Here is a 20,579-nt window from a genome sequence, read left to right as displayed (position 1 = left end):
GAGCATGCAGTGGGGTGGGTTTGCATCACAGCTGAGGAGTCCAAAGTTTAGGGTACCTGAATCTTTTATAATAAGCACAAGCAACTCTGCCCAACTTTTGCCCTGGGGAGAAACATTATGTGTATTATACAACAGAAAACAAACCTGCCTTCTGCATGATGGAAACACAGTATCTCCCAAGGCTGTTCACTATATAAATCTCCTTGACAAAGACAGTGTAGAACGAAGGCTGTCAAAGCTTCCACTCTCTGGATGTGAGAAACTTAAGAGACTCAGACAGAGAATTGTTTCTAACAGACATTAGCCAACTTTTCATTTCAATTGTAGCCACTCTTATTTTACAGCACAAACCAGTTTTATCTTTTAAAAATTCACTTTAATCTAGTCATGAGATTTTATAGACATTTGTATGCAGTCAGGGACTAATTTATAACATGGTTTCTATTCATCTCAGCCATGAGAAAACACCATAGCAGTCATTATTAAAGGTCTCCATCCATAAATTACTTTTATTTCTCATTAAATGAGCACAGAGTCATTAGCATATTAATAACAGATATGTTTATTATTACATATCCATCAGTGCGGCTTTTAATACCACTTGAAACATGCATATCATCCTAGAGACGAATCAGTTTTCCAGTGCTTCTTATCTGATAGACATTACTGCAAAGCCATTATAAATTACTGAGGAGGTATTTGGTTAAAAAAATAAACAATAAGTCATACTGCCCATATGAATCAACTCTTGTTATTGAACAAGAGTTTAACAGTATTTATCTGGTAATTCCTATGTTAACTGGAAAACATCACAGATGTATTGCCGTAATTTTCTTTTATACTGGGTGCAACCTTCTACGTATTTTTGCTGAGTTTTATAAAGTCATTCACTATTTAAGCAGGTAGTTTGATGCAAAGATTGTATCAATTTATCAAAGTCCAACAAACCTCTAAATATTTTAAATTAAATCAATTATCAATGAAAAACCCCCTGGACACATAATTTTTTGAAAATGTTTTTTCAAATTTTTATAGTCATGGCAGTAAAATAATTCTCTCAAATTAAGGCACTAAAAGGGCAATGCAACTCCCATTGAAGGTGTTCTAAGAATAATTTACATTTCAAACAGTGCATACATTTCTTATATGTTTGTTAACTTAATGTCTTTATCACTTAAAACCACAAAGAAACACATTATACAATTACAGAAATGATGTACCCCACAAAATGCTTTTAAACTTGGTTCTTTTGTACAGTTAGTTCCTAATGTCTCTAGTAGTAAAAAATAACTCAATATGGCTTGGCAAAAATGCATAGATTAAATGTAAAAAAAATTTTTTTTGCCTTCTCCCATTCCCCAATCTACAAACTTGCTGAAACACATACAGTATTTTGTAAAGCATAATGTAAGATATTTATTTTCCATCAAGTCCACCATGGGCAATCAACAGTAAGGCTTTTAAATTCTACAGTGAGGGCACTGAAGTCAAGTGATATCACTGCTTTCTTAAAATAGTTTTGTATAGTCTTGCAAGAGCACGAAAACTGAAGTTATTTTTTAAAAAAACTTTCAGTTGTCTCATTTTGAGATATTTTCTTTACTCCTTCCATGAGCTGATCTTGATAGTGACAGCCATTCCACTTGAAAGTGAAAGTCTCTTCCTCTCACTGGTATGAGGAAAACTGTGTTCTATCATGATTGACAGGCGTTTTCTTAGAAATTCAAAAAGGCAGCACCTTTTTAAAAAAATATATCTAGCTAAGCTTTCCCTCAATTGTACTTGCATTACATAGTAATAATTAATCTAATCTACCTATAGGCAAACCCGCAATAAAAAAACAAAAAAACAAAACAAAACAAACAAACAATCCTCAGTGTGCTTTTGTGCCAAAGCAAGGACAGAATAACAGCAATCTTAACCCTGAAGCCTGTGATATTTGTGTCAAAGGAACAGCCTGTCTGCTCTGCATGGTTAGAGACGCCTGCTTCATCAGGTAGCATCCCACACAATTCCACAAGGTACTAGGTCATGTGGTTAACTGTTGAAGGGGAAAAAAAAGAAATTGTAAGTAATGTGCTCAGCTGATAAATACAAAAACAAAACTTAGAAGGAAATGTACATATACATTATATATAATAATTAAGGAATACACAAAATTTGGCGAAAAGGGAAAAAATATACCATAATCTCCTTTCTGCTTCTACTGTTTCAAACACAATATTCCCCCTACAAAGCTGTAAACCAATTTTAAGTACTTTACATTTATTCAGCTTTTATCCTGTGCAGGAGAGGCTGATACAGGGTTCTACACAAAGAAGACCAGAGTGAGGGGATAAAGCACTGGAACAGTATGGCAGCTGAGGAATACAGAAGGAGGAATGGATGTGAGTCAATCCAAAGAATTATACTTGGTTACTGATGATACAGAAAGAAAGAAACAGGATAAATTAAAGAGGGTTTTAAGCCTGCTTGGAAGAGTTGGGTGACATTAGCAGAGACAAATCAGTTCTAGACTCAAATATCCCTCTCAGTAGAGGGTTAACACTCTAGGGAAAGTTGGTATTTGGTATAGGAGAAAAAACATAGGCTTAGAAACAGATAAAAATGGGTTCCAATGACTATGCCAGAAATTGGCTGTGTGATCTGTGCAAGCTGCTTAATTTCTCTGAGTCCCAAGGTTCCATGCATTAGAGAACTTTGAGGATAGCATAGCCACTTCTCAAGAAAGGGTTTAATTATGCCCTGCAGTTGTTCATTTTACCATATAAACTTTTAAAAAATTTTCTCGAAAGTAGTTAAACTACCCTCCCCCAAAAAGAAAAAAAGGGTAATTAACCAAAAAGTTTATTTGTAACAGTGATGTCAAATAATTTTGATTTTAAATTTATGCTAACATAGCTAAAAATAAGATGAGCAAAGTTTCACATGAACCTATTTATATTAAAAAGGGATAAACAGTTGCTTAAAACATTAAGGGTGAAATATCTACCATGTATAACACAACCAATTACAATAAAACCTGACATGGAACTAAATAAATACGATATTTATAAATAGTCTGAGCTTTAAACAGGAATCAGTTAAACTACTTTGTAAAGTCATTTTAAGTCATATATAAAGACCCAACTACAAATGATGCCTTTTACAGGGAAAAGAACAATTTGATTTTGGGTTTTGATAGCTATTATCCAGTCACTTAGTGTGAGAAAGGTTAACACTTCAATCCTTACCTAGCTTTTCCAGATGTATTTTTGACCACTTTCCGGAAAGACTGATTTGCAGTGGACCTTGTAGAAAGTGTCCGAGGGGACGCACGCACAAAACCAGATGGTGGATTCTTAGGGATCTTCTTTACTAAATGAGTTACCCATTTTTTTTGTTCATCCTGAGAACACGCTAGTAGCAGCATATCTCTTGCTGATGTTACATCATAACTTACTATTTTAAGAAAAAAGAGCACAATCAAAGTCACGTAATACTTAAAGGAGCCCTCTCAAAGGCTCTTAACAATTTGAAAAGATTTACTATGCTTAATTAAGCTTGGACGGTATCTTCTCTTTTTAATTGTGAAAATTTAAAGGGAAAACATTAGTCATAACCTAGTAAAAATAAAGCAAAATCAGAAATACATATGTGGCTCCACCAGTGCCAAAATATTACATCTTATTATCTCTTTTCAACTTGTTACAGGAAGTGCTACACTTGAAGAAGTAATCTTATTAAATGGTATAAGAATCACTTTCATGCCTTACCTTTACATGGAGAAATCAAGTCCTCTTTCTTATCTATGTGGTCTCTGTGGCACTTAACATGGCATCTTCGACACTCCAGGGCAGGTGGTGGCTTAAAAACATGCCAGAGGGGCTTGGCACAGGCCTCACAGTTGGCGGGAAAGTGGTAGAGCGTGGGAATGAACTCATGGCCTTTGTGGTTTTGAAAATTTGTTTTTTCAGCTTGTTGTACTGGTTCCACCTCTAAGTCTTTTCTACATTCACCTTCATTTGCATATAGTATCTACATTCAGAAATGGCAAACAGAAGATTAAAAAAGTCTGGATCTGCACATTCAAGTTTCAAATGTATAAAAGTATTGATGTATTTACGTTTACTTCAGAAATACACTTATTACTTAGGTAAAGGGTCTTCTACAATTAGAACTTCAGATTTTTACCTGGAATATTTTAGGAATTTCTTCAGTTTCAGCTCTGTACACATCTCCTTGTGTTACAGGACGAACATGAAACAATTTACTAAAATGAAAAGAAATAAGATGTAGGCAATTATAAAAACACATTTACAGTAAAAGACAAAAGCAGGTATTTCACTGAAGAGAACACAGAGGTGGCAGATAAGCATAGGAAAAGATTAGTTATTAGAGAAATGTAGATTAAAATCAGAGTAAGTTTCACTATACACCTATCAGACTTTTTAAAATAAAGATAGTAATAAAACCAAATGCTAGTGGTGATGCAGAGAAACTAGATCATTCATACAACTGTGGCAGAAACGTAAAACTACAGAGCCACTCTGGAAAAAGGGTATGGCAACTTCTTACAAATCTGTATGAAAACTGGTACATGAATGTTCAAAGCAGCTTTATTTTTAATAGGCCAAAATTAGCAAAAACTCAAATAAATGGTTAAACAAACTCTTGATATATTCATACAACAGAACACTCAATCATGAAAAGAAAAAAACTACATCTTGGATGGACTTCAAGGGAACTACACTGAGTGAAAAAGCATATCTCAAATGTTACACACTATTTGATTCCATTCCAAGGATGTTATATAACATCCTTGAGGTGACAAAACTACACAAATGGAGGACAGATGAGTGGCTGCCAAGGATTAGAGGGGCGCACAGGAAGGATGCTTCCCATGGCCACAACAGGGCAGTAAGGGATCCCCATGCTGGAACTTCTCTGTGTTTTAGCTGGGGCCTCTTTGACCTATCATTAACAACCAACGTAATTATATACTTTTTGAGATGTTCTATGAATGTAATACCAATGAATACTTGACATTTACAAGAAATGCTTTTTGAATACATCAATCAGGTATGCAATATTTTCTCCCTCATGTTTTGATAAAAGTAGGATTTAATATAAAGGTGTTATTTAAATTTGTTAGGGAAAGAAGTTTATAACACAGTTTAAATAACAAAATATAAACTAAATGTAAGTCTAAAAATAATTTAACACTCAACAGACTTAAGATGGAATAAAAGGCAACTTACTCAATGTCCAATACCATAGATGGATTGGATTGTTCCTTATCTTGTTCATCATTATAGAACAAAATTTTTTTGCTGCTTACCACAACATACTAAAATGAAAAAAACAAGGAGAAGAAAAAACAGCAGTATTAACTTGGTTTAAAGTGGTAAGTATAATACTTGCCTTTTATGTCTAGATTATGCTGTATCAATCTAAAAACAATGACAATTAATATAAGTTCTATGATTTAAAAATAAAATATACAACAAAATATCAACTAGAAAAAATGAGTTATATGGTACCTGTTTCTTCCAGCCATATCTTTTGATATTTCCTCTATTTGGTATTGAAAGCCAACCTTCAATTCTTGATTCTAGAAGGAAAAAAATACATAGTATTCTGTCACAAAACGAAAAGCTATTACAAGCTGTCTGACAGCATGCAGCAGCAGGCATTGGAACACGGCTACATGAATAAGTGCTGAAATCTGCTCTTTCATGCTTCAATCACACAAATCAACTTTAATGGCCATACAAAAATTGCAGAAAAAAATTCCAAGCCACTTTCCCCTTAAAATTAACTTTCAGTACCCAATCATAAACGTATGAAATAATGACAATACCCTTAACAGCCAGGCAAGACTGGAATGGATTGCAGCTTAAATGGGATATGATACAGAAGACTTTAAATATCATTTAACATTGATACAAAAGTACTGAGCCAAAAAAAAAAAAAAATGCAGCAAGTGGAACAAGTCAGAGCCATGATTTACACGAGAAAGAGCAAGCAGAAGTACAGAAGTGTCCTATTACTCACAGAAGGTAAGAACAGAAGATAAATAAATAAGGAATGCAGGCAGAGCCAACTAGGTATAAAGAATAAGAGACAAGCATTTTATTTGTTTTCTCAGTACAATATTCTGATAAACTTTCTGGTAAAATATCTATAACAATTTCATTAAAAGTGTCTAAATTTGGTTGGGGAGGGGTTCCCTAATTCTAGTGGTAAGTCCAATTACAATTCTTAGCAAACTAAAGATGTATAAAGCCTTGAAGTTTGTAGTATCAGAATAAACAGTAAAAGAACACAGAATTCAGCAGGTAAAATTGCTCATCTTTTACCAGTTTGTGCCCACCAGAAACTCTTTGACCAATTCAATCAAGGCATTTTATAATTATTATTGTTAACATTTAAGTATATTAAATACATACTAAATATAATTAATGCTTATGATTAAATTTAGAAATTATTATTTTATATCGGGTGACAGATAAGACCGTAATTGTGCTTTTTAGATCTATTATATTTGAAACAGAGAAGAAAAGCAACCAACTTTAAGGTACAATGCTATAATGTGACATTATACCATTGTTTAAATCATGACCCTAAGGGGAATATATATTACCTTCCTCTGTGGAACTTAAAAGTTGTAAAACAGTTTGATCTTAAAGTAATGATAATAGGTAACATTTACTATATATTCATTATTTATCAAGTGCAAGTAATACCTCATATATAATCTATGTATAACCTCATGAACATAGGATATTACACTCTCAGGAATATAAGATAAGATGGGTCCTCCTACCCTCCATTTACAAACGAAGAGAATAAGGCTTAGCAAGGTGAACTGACTTGCCCTAGGGTAAGCCTAGCAACTGGCAAAGCTCCAGGGTTCACCCAGGCAATCTAATTCTGAGTTTCAATTCCGAGAGCACAGTGCTAATTTTTCCTTAGACAAGCTTTGCAGTTAACTGTATCAGGAGTGATGATCTTGTTCCAGCTTCTTCCATGTACCTAATGGCCTTTGATTTTGTTATTCTCCTTCATTTAATTGTTAAAGTGGAAGAAATAATGAGAAACTTCAATTCAAAGAGATCCTCTTCTCCCAACTTTTTTCTTAGTTGGCATTATTATTTTGTTCATCAATAATTAATCTGTCCCATTAGGCAGTTCCATGGAAAGTTTGAGAGCAGGGTACCATATCCTAACACTTTAAAAAGAAGTATATATATACATACACACACACACCCCGAGGCATCTGACACACAGAGTAGGTACCTGATATACCTTTTAAAAAATTATTATTCTGCAGTTCCTTCGTTCCTAATTAGCCAAGTAAACTCACCCCCTATTTAAATAATGGTTGTAATTTAAAAACCACAGGGCTAACTTATATTCAATAACATACAGAAGGCTGCTGATCATTCACAAATATTCTCATTTACAAAAGGAAAAGTAATTGCTAGGAAAAGTTCCCCTCAGTGTGCCAAAGTCCATTTCATACCAGTAATTCCTCACTAAAAATAAAAGACATTAAAGCCATGGAAATCTTGACATTTATACAAAACAGTGTATGCCAAAATATCCTCCTTCCAAGCTATTTCTCTATGAGAATAAGTGCCAGAAATAACTAAGCTTTCTGGTTCTAAGTTTGGATTAATTTGCCAGTGTTTTCTTTGAATATACTGACTGAAATATATTTTCAATGAATTGTTGTATGGTGCCATTTCAGTATTCCTATAGAAATTTTATACATCAAAGGCATTTTATGAATTAAATGAGCCCAATTTTATATCTGCCCTAATTGAAATAAAATGAAGAAATCAGAAACTCAAAAAAGGTGAAGATATATGAAGGTTTTTGCCAATTTAAAATTGGTTTTTGACAATAATGTTATAACAGAATTTTAGTCTTTCCTTTCAGTGAATTCCCTTCAGAGAAGCAGGTAAACCAAACTCAGTGATTAAAAAAAACTACTTACTCTTGTCTTATATGCAACTTAATATACCAGTTTTTTTATTCAGTTCTTTAAAAATTTTTTTAGTATGTAAGGACCCCCTTTAAAACTATGACCACCTGTGACCTAAGTGGCAACCTGAAAGTATAATATTCTAAATTCTTTTATAATACAAACAGAAATCAGCTTCTCCAGATAAAAAATGTTGAGGACTTCTAAGTCTAGACTATTATCAGTAACGTACTAAAGAAGTACAAAAAAAAAACTTGGTCCCAGGTTTCATTTATTTGTAGAGCAATTTGAACTTAAAAAAAATTTAGATATGTATTATTGCAATATCAGCAATTAACTCCTTTAAGAGTTAATTATATGTAACTCATATAAGAAAGAGTTACACCTCTTAGGTGTAACAAAGAGGTGTAAATCAGTTATCAAAAATAGCCAATTCAAACATCAAGGCGAATCTCTGAAGACTACCAAAGTTTACTTGGATAAACTATGTATTGCTTAAGAGACACAGCTAGAGAACCATTCCAAAAAATTTAAGTTGAGAAGTGATATAAAAATTAAAAAAAAAAAATCAACCAATGCTCAAGAATTCAGATGTACTTATTATCTCCAATCATTGATCAGTCTTCCAAACTAAATAAAATTAATCATTACCTTCAAAATATCTTTCAGACATGTGAATGATAGGTAACTCTCAAATTAAGAATGAACGCCAAAACTTTTTACAATTCTTTCTAGATATGACCTCAAAAACTTAACTTTATTTGCCAGAGGTCTAGTAAATGATAAGACTTAATACAGATTTTCAATTTACTAGTACTCTTGCCTGGAAAATCTCATGGACAAAGGAACCTGGTAGGCTGCAGTCCGTGGGGTCGCTAGGAGCCGGACACGACTGAGCGACTTCACTTTCACTTTTCACTTTCATGCAGTGGAGAAGGAAACAGCAACCCACTCCAGTGTTCTTGCCTGGAGAATCCCAGGGACAGGGGAGCCTGGTGGGCTGCTGTCTACGGGGTCGCACAGAGTCGGACACGACTGAAGCGACTTAGCAGCAGCAGTGGCAAGCAGTAAGATATCTGATACAGAGGTAAAGTAACTTTGATAATAATTATCCATTAATTTCTACCTCCAATATGCAAGTCACAGCCTCTGATATGAAAAGGTGCAGCACTGTAGAGACCTCTGTAAAATTTCAAATTCAGAACACAGTAATAAGAGAGATACCCAGACTGGTCAATGGAGAATGGCCACCAGCACCTTTTTTTCCCCTCCACTTGAACTTTGAAAACCTTAAAAAGCAAAAATCTTTGAAAATACACAGCTATACTAAGTAATATACTTAGAATGGAACCAGTAGAACCATTTAAAAATTTCTTTGCTGACTGATCCCTCCTGAGTGGGCTTATTAGATCAGGATTCTGAAATCTAAACGGATACCTCACCTAAATCTGCCAGTCAAACCACCTGATGATGCTTCGAGTTTAGCCTTCCTGAATAAGCCAGGATGAAATAAAACTCATTACCTTCCCCCAATCTCATTTCTCAATTCAAATCCTCTAGACAGTATTCACCAAGTCAGTCTCTGAAATGTTTAACCTAATACAAAGAAAACCAAGGCATACATAGTAAGACATTATAAACAAAGCTGAAGGGAAATGGATGGAATAAAGACAAAAAAAATTTTGAACACAGGACCTCTCCAGGGAGAGCACAAAGCCCTTACCACTGAACCGCCAGGAATTCCCATGTCACACTCTTTCTTAACTGATGACTGGGTCATAACTTTACAATGATGCTCAAACAACAGCTGAAGCTAGAGATTCTTATTAACTCCAAAGTGATCCTCTGATAAGGAAGTGAAGCTACAAGATTTTCAAGAGGCTTCTCTTGGAGGTTTCAGAGAGCCAAAAATGGGAAAATAGAACGAATTTTTTGATCATTGGAGTAAGAAACATTTATTCCCTGCCCTTCCCTTTCCAGAAATCTCATTTTGGGGTAGCAAAGCCACAAAAGAATGACTATTACATAGAATACATATCAGAAGTGAATTCACTTCCTATTTTGAGTTTCACTTTCTTGACTAAGAAGAATAACATGAAATTTTCTAGGTAGTCTATCAAGTTTCTTATTTCAAATTCTCAACAACAACAACAAAAAGTAATATCTGTTAACACAAATCCTTATCATATCAAATGTGGTGTTCTGTATCTTTCTTTTCATGCATTATTCAGGAAATACATTAATTAAAATCTACTTCAAGTTTAAGACCACTTAAAACTCTCAAGACCTTGAACTAAGAATATGTAGTACATTAAATGTGTGTGTCTGTGTGTGTATATGTATGCCTTTAAAATTCATAATGCATGATTTAATATTTATAACCTATTCATTTCTAAATTGAACCTGCATCATATGTACTGCTCATCTCTGTTAAAAAGACATAAATGTACTCTAATCCACACTACAATGTATCAAAACATGAGGCAGTATTTTATTTTTCAATTGATTCTCCACTGGGAAAAAAAAAAGGAAAAAGAAGAAAAAGTCTGACATCGTAGCTCCTCAGTTTTGAGTTTACTTCACTCCCTGCCGCCTCTCTGCACTTCCCAACTGCTTTTATCTATTTCTCCAAATTTGAAACTTTAGGTCTGGTTGAAGTTTAACACTATAGCACTAGGCAGGTTTCTATATACAGCCTCTATGTTTCTGATTATTAAGTACAGTTCTTAGTTTCAGCACAAAAATACATAAAACACTAAACAGCTACTACACATAAAAACATGTACAATTTTCCTTAAACACTAAGAGTTGTAGCAGCAGTTTTGACTTTCACCATAGGGATGGGCTGCTCAATACTGATTCATAAACTGCAGGTTTCTATTTAAGAAGAGCCATTCAGATCTATTTTAAGAGCCTAAGATTGTTTGTGACTGCTTTTACACTATAAAATGCACTAAGTATGCAAATATCAGACTCTGGGCCATCAGAAACATAAATCCCTTCTTAAGAATTCATGGACAAAATGACAGAGTTACAAATCCAAATAAAAGACATCTACATTAATTCCCATGATGTTTTAGCAAGCTTGAATGAAGTAACAGAAATTATTCTTACCTGGAAGATTTCCATCAGTTTCATCAGCACTGGGAAAACTAGCAACACTTGTAGAATCTGAAAGGTCCAAAAGTTTGGCACGCAGCTGCTCAATGTCACTCTCTTTGCTGGCCAACTGCATCTGAAGCTCATTCTTATGTGTACATTCTTCTACCAATTGCTATTTAAAAAAATTAAAAAGTACCAAGATAATATAAAGAATTAAGTTCAAATCTCCAACATTAGAAACTAAGAATCAGCGGAATTATAAAATAAGTAACCTAGAATTGCTAATACTAAAAACTGACTATGAACTTCATGAATGTTTACTACCACAGATTGTAATACAACTATAAAAATGCAAGTTCTCTTCCTCAGGAATACACTGCGTGCATAAGCTCCTTTTCTCTTTGCTTTAAAAAAGTATTTTGTTTTTTTTCTTCTAAAACATAAAGCATTAAAAACCAAACCCAAACACCTGTTAAAACAATAGAAAATGCTTTTATGGTTCCAAATGAAAGTGTAAACGATACAGAGGAAAACCCTTGGTGGTTTCTCCAAAAGCAGCATTTCTAATCAAGCAGATGCTAAGGGGTAAAAATTACTCAAGTTATAGTTAATAGAGTATTTTCCTAGTTTGTCAAGATCATGGTTCATATTAGAGTAACAGTAATCAAACTGGAAGAATATAAACCTAAATATGCATTTTTTATACTAAACAAACTAAACAAGATAAATAGCTAGGTATATACAGTAATAACAAATGCACACACACAAACTTACCGCTTGCATTTCATTCAGCTCCTTCTGATGTTTCACTACCATTTGGTTGAACTTCTCTCTTTCCTGGTTGAGTTCAAGTTGGAGCTTTCGATTTTCTTTTTCTTTCTTTCTCAAATCCTGTGTATTTGCTTTCTTTCTATCGATTTTAAAGTCCTTTCGATTCATTATTTCTGCCAACTTGTTAACAGCCTATTATGATATTAAAATGTTATTAATAAGGTTCTTCATTGTAGCTATTCAATTTAAGCCTCCAGTAAAAAAAAATTTTTTTCCTTCAAAATCAGGAAGCAGGACCTTTTGTGTATGTGAAAATTAGGAGAACCTAATGAAGTTGGAATATGATAACTGGTAGCACAAGTAACTATTACTGATTCATCTCATTGTTCAAATGTTTAACAAGAACCAGATAGGCTTACAAAAATCCAGTTACTGCTCAACAATTATTCAGCACTTACTATACTGCATGTAAGCACTCTGATAGGCACTAGATATAAGGACAGAAAATAAAGTTATCCCCAAAGACATCCTAGTCTGGCAGAGGAGCTGGAAAGCAAGCATGACAGTGCTGAGTGGGAAATCAGGAGAAAGCAGCAAGCAAGGTGCTACAGCAGCAGTACCTAACTGAGACTCGGAGAAGTCACGGAAGGCTTCCTGAAGGACCTGCATTTGTGTCCACGCATGCTTCTTAAAAAGACCAACAGGAATCAAATGAGCAAAGAAGAAATGGTCTTAAGGAGGGGAGCCAAGGATGACACAAGAATTAGAGGAAACAGTACACAGGCAAGAAGGCTCAAGATAATTTTTCTCTTTTAGACAAGTCGGAGAGCAGGGGAACGAGGCACCATATTCAGGCCCTCCTGAATGTGAATGGGGTTGTAAATATAGTTGAGGCTAACCCCTTTTGCCAGAAGGAAAAAATATATTCTAAGTAAGACAGGACTGTTAAAAGCACAGGAAATTAGCTACATAAGCCACAAAGCATAAGCTAGCATATATCTGTCCTGTATTAGTTTAAAAAAAAATCAGATTTTCCCATCAAGATAGAACAAATCCCTAACCACTATCATTTCCATGTAGATTAGATCCCATCAAGGATAAAGAACCCTTGAGTAATTTTTTTAGTGCAGTAAAAGCTTATTTCACTGAACTAACCAAAAAAACCACAGAAGTATAATGTGAAAAACATGAAAAGCTATTACAGTTATCACTCATCAAAGACTATCTCTGCTAAAGCCTTCTCTTTTCTTTCAATCTACTGGGTATATATCCTTCTAGACTTTTCCTAAAACTATAAGTAGATAATATATAAATGTTTCCATTTTAAATGGAATTTTGCAGTACACTGTGTGCTGCAACTTGCTCTCTAAATTTAATACTGTATTAAATATCACAGTAAATACTATTTCTGTGTCATTACATGTAGATCTACTTCATTAATTTCTAATGGCTTCTTTGCATCTCATTGTATGGGTTAGTTTTAGCTTTTCACTTTTAAAAATAATGCTGTAGCAATTTTGTTTGTGAATATTTCTTTTGAGAATTTATGGAAGTATTTAAATAGGATAAATTCATAAATGAGCACATACTAGGTCACAGAATATGCACATTCAAATGCTTTCTTCTGTTAAACTGTTTTTGTATGAATGAACTTTCCCCATATGCTTATAATACTCAAAGCTGAGTATCACATCTCATTAAAACCTGTCAATTTGATTGTCAAAAAGATATCTCATTATTGTTTCCATTTTTATTTCTTGCCTTACTACTGTGGTTGAACCTTTTCTGTTTTGGTCACACCTTGAGGCATGTGGGATCTTAGTTCCGTGACGAGGATCAAACACGTGCCTCCTGCAGTGTAAGCACAGTCTCAACCACTGGATCACCAGTAAGTCCCTACGGTTGAGCCTTTTAAAACAATCTTCACTGCTTTTTTCTCCAGTGTCCCTTGGCTTTTTCTTTTTTCTACTGAACTGTCTTTTTTCCTATTTGCAGATCCTCTTTATATTTATCGATATATGCTGTAAATACTTGTCCTAGTTCATTTTCTTTCAACTTACATTCTTTTGGAGTATGTCCAAGAATAAATGTCAGTCTTTTCTTCATGGTCTATGTTTACAGAGAGAAGTAAAATCCCCACTGAAGGATTTTCAATGACTATTAAGTGCATTTTTGAAAAATTACTTTAGTTGAAGGATTACTGAGAGTAAATTAGTGGTAAAGAGCTCTAAGTACAAAATACTTTACTGTAATTAAAAAAAAAAATCAACTGAGGTACACAGTACCTTTTGAAGAATTTAAAACTACTGGATGACTTAGTACAATGATAAGATACCAAGTTTTAGCTGCAAAATACAAAGCGAAATGATACATCCACCCCTTTTAAGTTTCTTACTCCCCATTCTTCCCTTTCTTGTCATTCTTCTCTCTTGACTTCAGTCAAGCATATGCTTTCTCCTCATTAAGTTTTCCTACTGTCAATTATGGGTCCTCCATACAATCTAAAACATATTTTTTACTAATCAGATAACTAGACAAATTAGCTTTCTTAACTCAACTGAAATTCTATTTCCTGAATAAGACTTCTACATTTAACGAAGAAAGAGTATTACATTATTTGTTCCAATGACTTGACAATCTCCGTTTTAAGAAAAAGGACATGAGGAGCAAATATTAACTTCCGAATATATGATACTCAAATACAAACATATGGGGAAGGCTGAGCACATGTATACCTGTGTTTTAAGGGTTCGTTCTGTATTGATATTCTTTTCAAAGGCAGCCTTAAGGATATTGATCTCCTCCTCCTTCTTCAATTTATATTCTGTCAACAAATTATATAAAATGTCATATATGCCATTAATTTCTGCCTTGCAAACTAACATATAATGTCCTTCATTATTCAAATTAGTATATACTACATAGTAACTTTCAGTGACTTCATTAAATAATTCTTTTTTTCAGCTTACTGAGGTATAACAGACAAATAAAATTTTAAGATTTTAAAATGTACAATGTGAAGAACTGATATATGTATACACTGTGAAAGGATCCCCCCACAATCAATTTAATTAACACATACATCACCTCATATATTTACCTTTTTGTGGGGGGAGTGATGCTGAGAATATTTAAATTCCCTAAGATAATACTGAGGGGCTTCCCTGGTGACTTAAGACAGTAAAAAATTCACCTGCAATGCAGGAGACCTGGGTTCGATCCCTGGGTCAGGAAGATCCCCTAGAGAAGGGCATAGCTACCCACTCCAGTATTCTTGCCTGGAGAATTTCATGAACAGAAGAGCCTGGTGGGCTACAGTCCATGGGGTCGCAAAGAGTCGGACACAACGGAGTGACTAACTCTGTTTAAGATAATACTTAAGGCTACACAAGTTATTTAACATATGAAAACAAATTCTTCAAAACCCTAACACACAACAAAGATTTACCTCTAAACTTGATTTTAACGTTACAATTTTTTTAAAAAATCATACATACCTTCCTCTGCCTTCCTCATTTTATCAGTTATCTCTTCATTTTCTTTTCTTAATAATTCAATATCTTTGGTTAGCATGCTGTTCGTTTCTTCAAGCTAAACAAAGCACAGAAAGGCTGAAGTTGTATAATCTCTTTGCTACTCTCATATCGAAAACAATAATCTTTAAACAAATACTTGCATTTTCCACAGACAAGGACAGGTCAGACACTGCTTAACTATAAAAATGTCTGGTTTCAAAAAAAAAAAAATGTCTGGTTTCCAATTTGAAATATGTGGAAGTAATTGAAAATATTTTAGAGTAACTGTTAACTTCCAAAAATTATTTCAATGTGCATGTATACATACATAGTCATACAAATGAAAGGAATACAAAACATAATGAAATAAGAATAAGACTAAAAACTAAGAAATCTACATTTAGTTCTGTCTCTGTGACCTTCAGCAAGTCACAAGCTTTCTGGGCCTCAGTTTCTTCATCTGAATAATGGTGACAAAAAGGACAATTTAAAATGTTTGACTGATTACCAAATGGCTATTAGCATAAAAGATACCACTGTGGGCCCATATATTTCCTCCCCGTTTATTCCTTCCCTGACCCTACCCAGACTGCACTGTGTGATAAAATCACTTCTTTGTCATCAAGGGCTTTGTAGGTAGTAGATATTATTTAATAATCAGAAGTGGCCTCTATGCTCTGTAGTCCCCAAACAATGATGAAGACTTTTGCTGACATATTCCTGATTCCCACAAGACTAGTGACCCATTCATAAATCTTGACTTAGGAACGCACTTTCTATCTTTAAGCACATACCTCCCAAACCTTAGGTTAACTATAAAATTGTCCCAATGGTCCTTTGGTGGTGTGGAGTGCAGCCAGGAATGCTTCTAGATCATTGTCTGCCTGAAACTCCGTGAGTACTGGACCCATATTAACCTGTCCAAAGACTGTACAGAGCTGCCTGTCTTGCCGTTTTAGTCTAAAGATACCTTCTCAGTTCAGTGGGCACTTTTCATTCTCTCTGCCCTCCAACAATTACTTTCAGTAATTTACTTGTTCCCCATTCTATTTATATGACTGCATTTAATCTTCATAAGAATCCTATGACATAGGTATTATTTTTATTTTATAGTGAAGAATCTGAGGCTTGAAGAAGTCAAAGCAAACTGCCAAGATGATGTAACTTCTTAGGAGCAAAGCTGGGGTTTGAATCCAGATCTACTTACAACAGAGCACTTGATGGTGGCTTTACCACCAAGAAGAAAACTCTAATTCCCCTTTCTAGCCCCATAATCTATTGACCATACTATACATTTCAGGAATAGACAACTGTTAGTAGTAATGGTTTCTCTATAATGGATCTGTAGATATCCACAAAGAATTTTTGTGGATATCCACATCCCAAAAGAGCATCTCTGAATTTTATAGGATTTTGGCCATGAAATCAGTTGCAATTTATTAAGATAATAAAGCAAATGAATTTAAGGTTAAGTATTTCTTCATATAAACTATATTAAGATCTATAACCAGAAAGGGGGAAAAAACCCAATATACTGAGTAAGAATTTAAATTATTAACAATTGTTTTAGATTATATAAACTATTTTATATATGCATACAAGTAGACCATTGTGTGTAAGGAAATACTCATGCACATACACTTACCCAAACACTTTAAAATGTGGCCTGTTTAGATTTTTCAATTAATTTTAATCACATAACTTAGCTAACTATCACTTACCCGACTAAGAGTGTGATCTTTATCTGTAATCTCTTGTCTATTTCTTGAAGCAGCTTTCTTGCTTTCTTGGGTCAGTTCAAAATACTGCTCTTCCAGAAGCCCTCGAGCCAACTGCTCAGATTCAGCCTTTGTTTCTGCTAGATCCAACTGAGTAGCAAGAGTTTCTCTGGTAGATTTAAGACAGAGATGAGTATAAACAAATCCAATTCATTCTTCCAACTTAACTATATGGTTAAAAACACAATTCTATTTAAATGATAAAAGAATTAAGTATTTTATTGCTTAAAACAAACCCTGAACCCATTACAAACTTTCTAGAAAAGTAATCTCTCACACTTTGAAAAAGGATGCTAAAATTTTGTACGTGTTATCTTGCTTAACTAAGAAAAGGTAATAGAACAATGGCAAGCCGTCTACTCCTGAAAAGGAATTTGCTGGGGTCTGGAAGGAAAGGCAGCATGGCACAGTGTGGAAGTCACTGGCGTGTAAATCAAGAGGCCAGACCTAGACCCTGATCCCCTTCTATCCCCATTCTATTCCACTGGGTAGGGACACTAGGCAAGTTCCTTACACTTATAAGAACTCAACTTAATCAAATCCATAAAATGAGAGGATTAAGCTACATTATTTTTGAGGTCCCTTCCAGCTCTGAAATTTAATGAGATTATGAAGATTTATAAATAGATTTGCAAACTACTATAACTATTCTAGGAATGCTCCTTGGGAATAACTCTTTAAAGCCTTTCAGAATTGACATTCGGACCACAACCAGATCACTGCAGTCTGCCTGCTCTTCCTAGGAAGAGAAACTGTCTTCGATAAGTTATCTTGGTCATAACTGTAACCTGCACACACAGTAGGTGCTCAATAAATGTTTATTAAATAAATGAATGACTTCCACCTACTTTCTATTAAGGAAGTAATACAAATAAAATTTTCTGCCTCAAGCCTAAAGAGGAAGACATATAGTAACTACAAAAAATATTAATAATATCCATTCTTTTGTCCAACAAATATTTAAAGTTCCTATGTGCCAAACACTGTTCTGGGATTTAAGGCATACAGCAGTAACAAACTCCTTGCCCTCAGAAAGCATATATTAGCAAGGTGAGACAATTTAAAGAAATGAATGATATATAGTACACCACAAAGAACAATAAAAGGAAAGGTGAAGTGGCTCTAAGGTGTGGTCACTATTCTATTGAGGGCAATCAAGAATGCCTCTTTGCTAAGCTGATATTTGAGAAAATAAAAGAAGGAAGAGAGGAGCCACGCAAGTATCTGGGAATGCTTTTAGGCAAAGGAAACATCTAATAAGAAATGTTCTGAAGGAAGCTAATGTGAGGGGTGTCAGGGGTGGTTGTGAGATGTGGTAAGTGAATTGGGGAGAAAGAACAAGTGTTAGAAGGCTTTCTAAAACAACAGAGGGACTCTGGCTTTTATTCTGAGTGTTCCATTTTAAAGAGATCATTCAGGCTGCTGGTTAAAATCAGACTTAGTAGGGGGACAATGGCAGAAGCGGCAATACAGTGGCAGAAGCAGCAAGGAGACACCTGAAATAATTAAGACTGGAGATGATGGCAATTTGGATCAAGTTGGTAAATGATGGAAAGCGGTGAGAAATGATCAGATTCTGGACAGGCTTTTTAGTTACAGCTAGGATATACTGATGGATTGCATGCAGAATGTAAGAAAAAAAGAAGAGTCTAAGATGACGCCAACTTTTGGATTTAAGCAACTAGGACTAACAAAACAGCTAATATTGACATGGGGAAGACAGCAAGGAGTAGGCTGGGGAGTAAGGCATTTTTTCTGGACATGTTATATATGATATGCTTGTTAAACACTCTAGTGGAGATGTCAGACAGCTGGATTTACAAGTCTATAATTCAAGGAAGAATATACTTGCACACTGATGTTATTTAAAGCCATTAGGCTGGATGAGAACAAGCAGAGAGTGATCCCTTGGGCCCTCCAGAGTTTAAAGGTCTCAGAGATGGGAAACGACAAAGAAGCAAAGACGGGTGAGGAAGAGGAGACGGTTCAATAGGTGGAAAGAGTTCGGTGTCACAGAAACCAAATGAAGCAAATTCAGACAGAGTAACCAATGATGCCAACTGCTGCTATTAAATAAGATAAATAGGTAAGAACTGACAACAGTTCTTAACTATTAGGAAGCCCCAGGTGACCTTGAAAACGGTTATTCTGGTAGAGTAATGGGTGCACAGTTTTGAATGAGCTCAAGAAAGAATAAGAGAAGAGAACCTGAAGGTAAATGGTATGTCACTTTTCAAGGAAGTTTGCTACAAAAGGAAGCAAAAAAATAGGTTGCTATCTGTAAGTAGATATATCGTTAAAAGAAAAGGAGGTTATTTTTTAAGAAAATGTTTACCTCTATGCTTATGTAACAATGGAAATGACTACAGAAAGGAAAAAAATGATGGAGGAGTGTAACTAATTCACTTGGCTGTACACCTGAAACTAACACAACACTAAATCAACAGCACTCCAAGAAAAATAAAAAAAAAAAAAGAAATGAAGGAAAGATGAGAGAATAATCGGAGTCACAGGCACAAAGGGATGAGATCAAAGGGCTGCCTTTTAGGTCAACTCATGTTAATTTTGTCTATTTTCATGAATCAAAAGGAAGGTAGGGTTTACAGGTACAGTTGCAGACAGGTCAGTGGTTTGTCAGTGGAAGAGAGTAGATGTCCTATGACTTTCAGGAAACAAGACTATTTGCTGAGAATGAGAACAAGAAGTTGTTTGATTTCAGGAGGGAGGAAAAGATAAGACATACAACAATACAATAATGTGAGAAAACCAGCTTCAATGTCTGTTCTTATACTATCCAGCTATGAGCAGTTATTAAACTTAACAGCTTTATAAGACTGCCTCCTTGTAAAGCCCTAAGCACACATGCAATAGAAATTAACCTGCCTTATAATACTAAGAGGAAAACCCTAAATATCTTTACCTAACATAAAAATTATAACTTGCAAATACTACATGAACTATTTATATACAAACAGATGTTTGAAGATTAAGAGACCTTTGAAAACAATTTACTGTCACAATTTAGTGAATCTCTGTACAGCTCCTATAGTGTTAAAGTACCAAATTATTTCTTCACCATAAAGGCAAATTTTAGTCAAAATTTAGTTTGATTTGTTCTGAACTAGGCCGGTAAGATTTGCTATTCCACTGCCATAAGAATAAAGACCTATCTACTCTCTATGTTTAAACTTAAAAGTTAAGAAATCTTTGCTGTAGGACTGATTCTTGTTCCAAAGTAAAATGGACATACTTTTCACTTTGTAGTTCCTGTATTTTCTTTAAGTTTTCTCTGTTTTTTTCTTCAATTTCTTCCTTAAGTTCCTTTACCTGGGTTTTATAAAGTGTCTGCAAAACAAGTGAAAAGAATAAGTAAGTATATTGATGGGGTTAAAAACAGTTTGGTAGTTCTTTATAAAGTTAAACAATTAACATATGATCTAA

The 20,579-nt window shown here is 34.5% G+C and overlaps 1 protein-coding gene across 3 annotated transcripts in view; it reads right to left on the bottom strand.

The window, feature by feature from the left end:
* Positions 1–482: 482 nt before the first annotated feature.
* ROCK1 (Rho associated coiled-coil containing protein kinase 1) overlaps positions 483–20,579 on the bottom strand; it is a 118,981-nt gene continuing 98,884 nt past the window's right edge. For all 3 annotated transcript variants that reach the window (XM_043889716.1, XM_043889717.1, XM_043889718.1), the window contains 12 exons: positions 20,389–20,483; positions 17,082–17,247; positions 15,343–15,436; positions 14,581–14,669; positions 11,849–12,037; positions 11,087–11,246; positions 5,523–5,593; positions 5,241–5,329; positions 4,174–4,252; positions 3,756–4,017; positions 3,234–3,441; positions 483–2,041 (listed from right to left, as the gene is read on the bottom strand). In XM_043889716.1, the coding sequence (XP_043745651.1) occupies positions 2,038–2,041; positions 3,234–3,441; positions 3,756–4,017; positions 4,174–4,252; positions 5,241–5,329; positions 5,523–5,593; positions 11,087–11,246; positions 11,849–12,037; positions 14,581–14,669; positions 15,343–15,436; positions 17,082–17,247; positions 20,389–20,483 (1,506 nt within the window). In that variant the 3' untranslated portion in view covers positions 483–2,037. The remainder of the gene's footprint in view (positions 2,042–3,233; positions 3,442–3,755; positions 4,018–4,173; positions 4,253–5,240; positions 5,330–5,522; positions 5,594–11,086; positions 11,247–11,848; positions 12,038–14,580; positions 14,670–15,342; positions 15,437–17,081; positions 17,248–20,388; positions 20,484–20,579) is intronic.

This window comes from Cervus elaphus, chromosome 27, assembly GCF_910594005.1.
Source record: "Cervus elaphus chromosome 27, mCerEla1.1, whole genome shotgun sequence".
Classification (NCBI taxonomy): Eukaryota; Metazoa; Chordata; class Mammalia; order Artiodactyla; family Cervidae; genus Cervus; species Cervus elaphus.
This window is presented reverse-complemented; position numbering and strand designations above follow the sequence as displayed.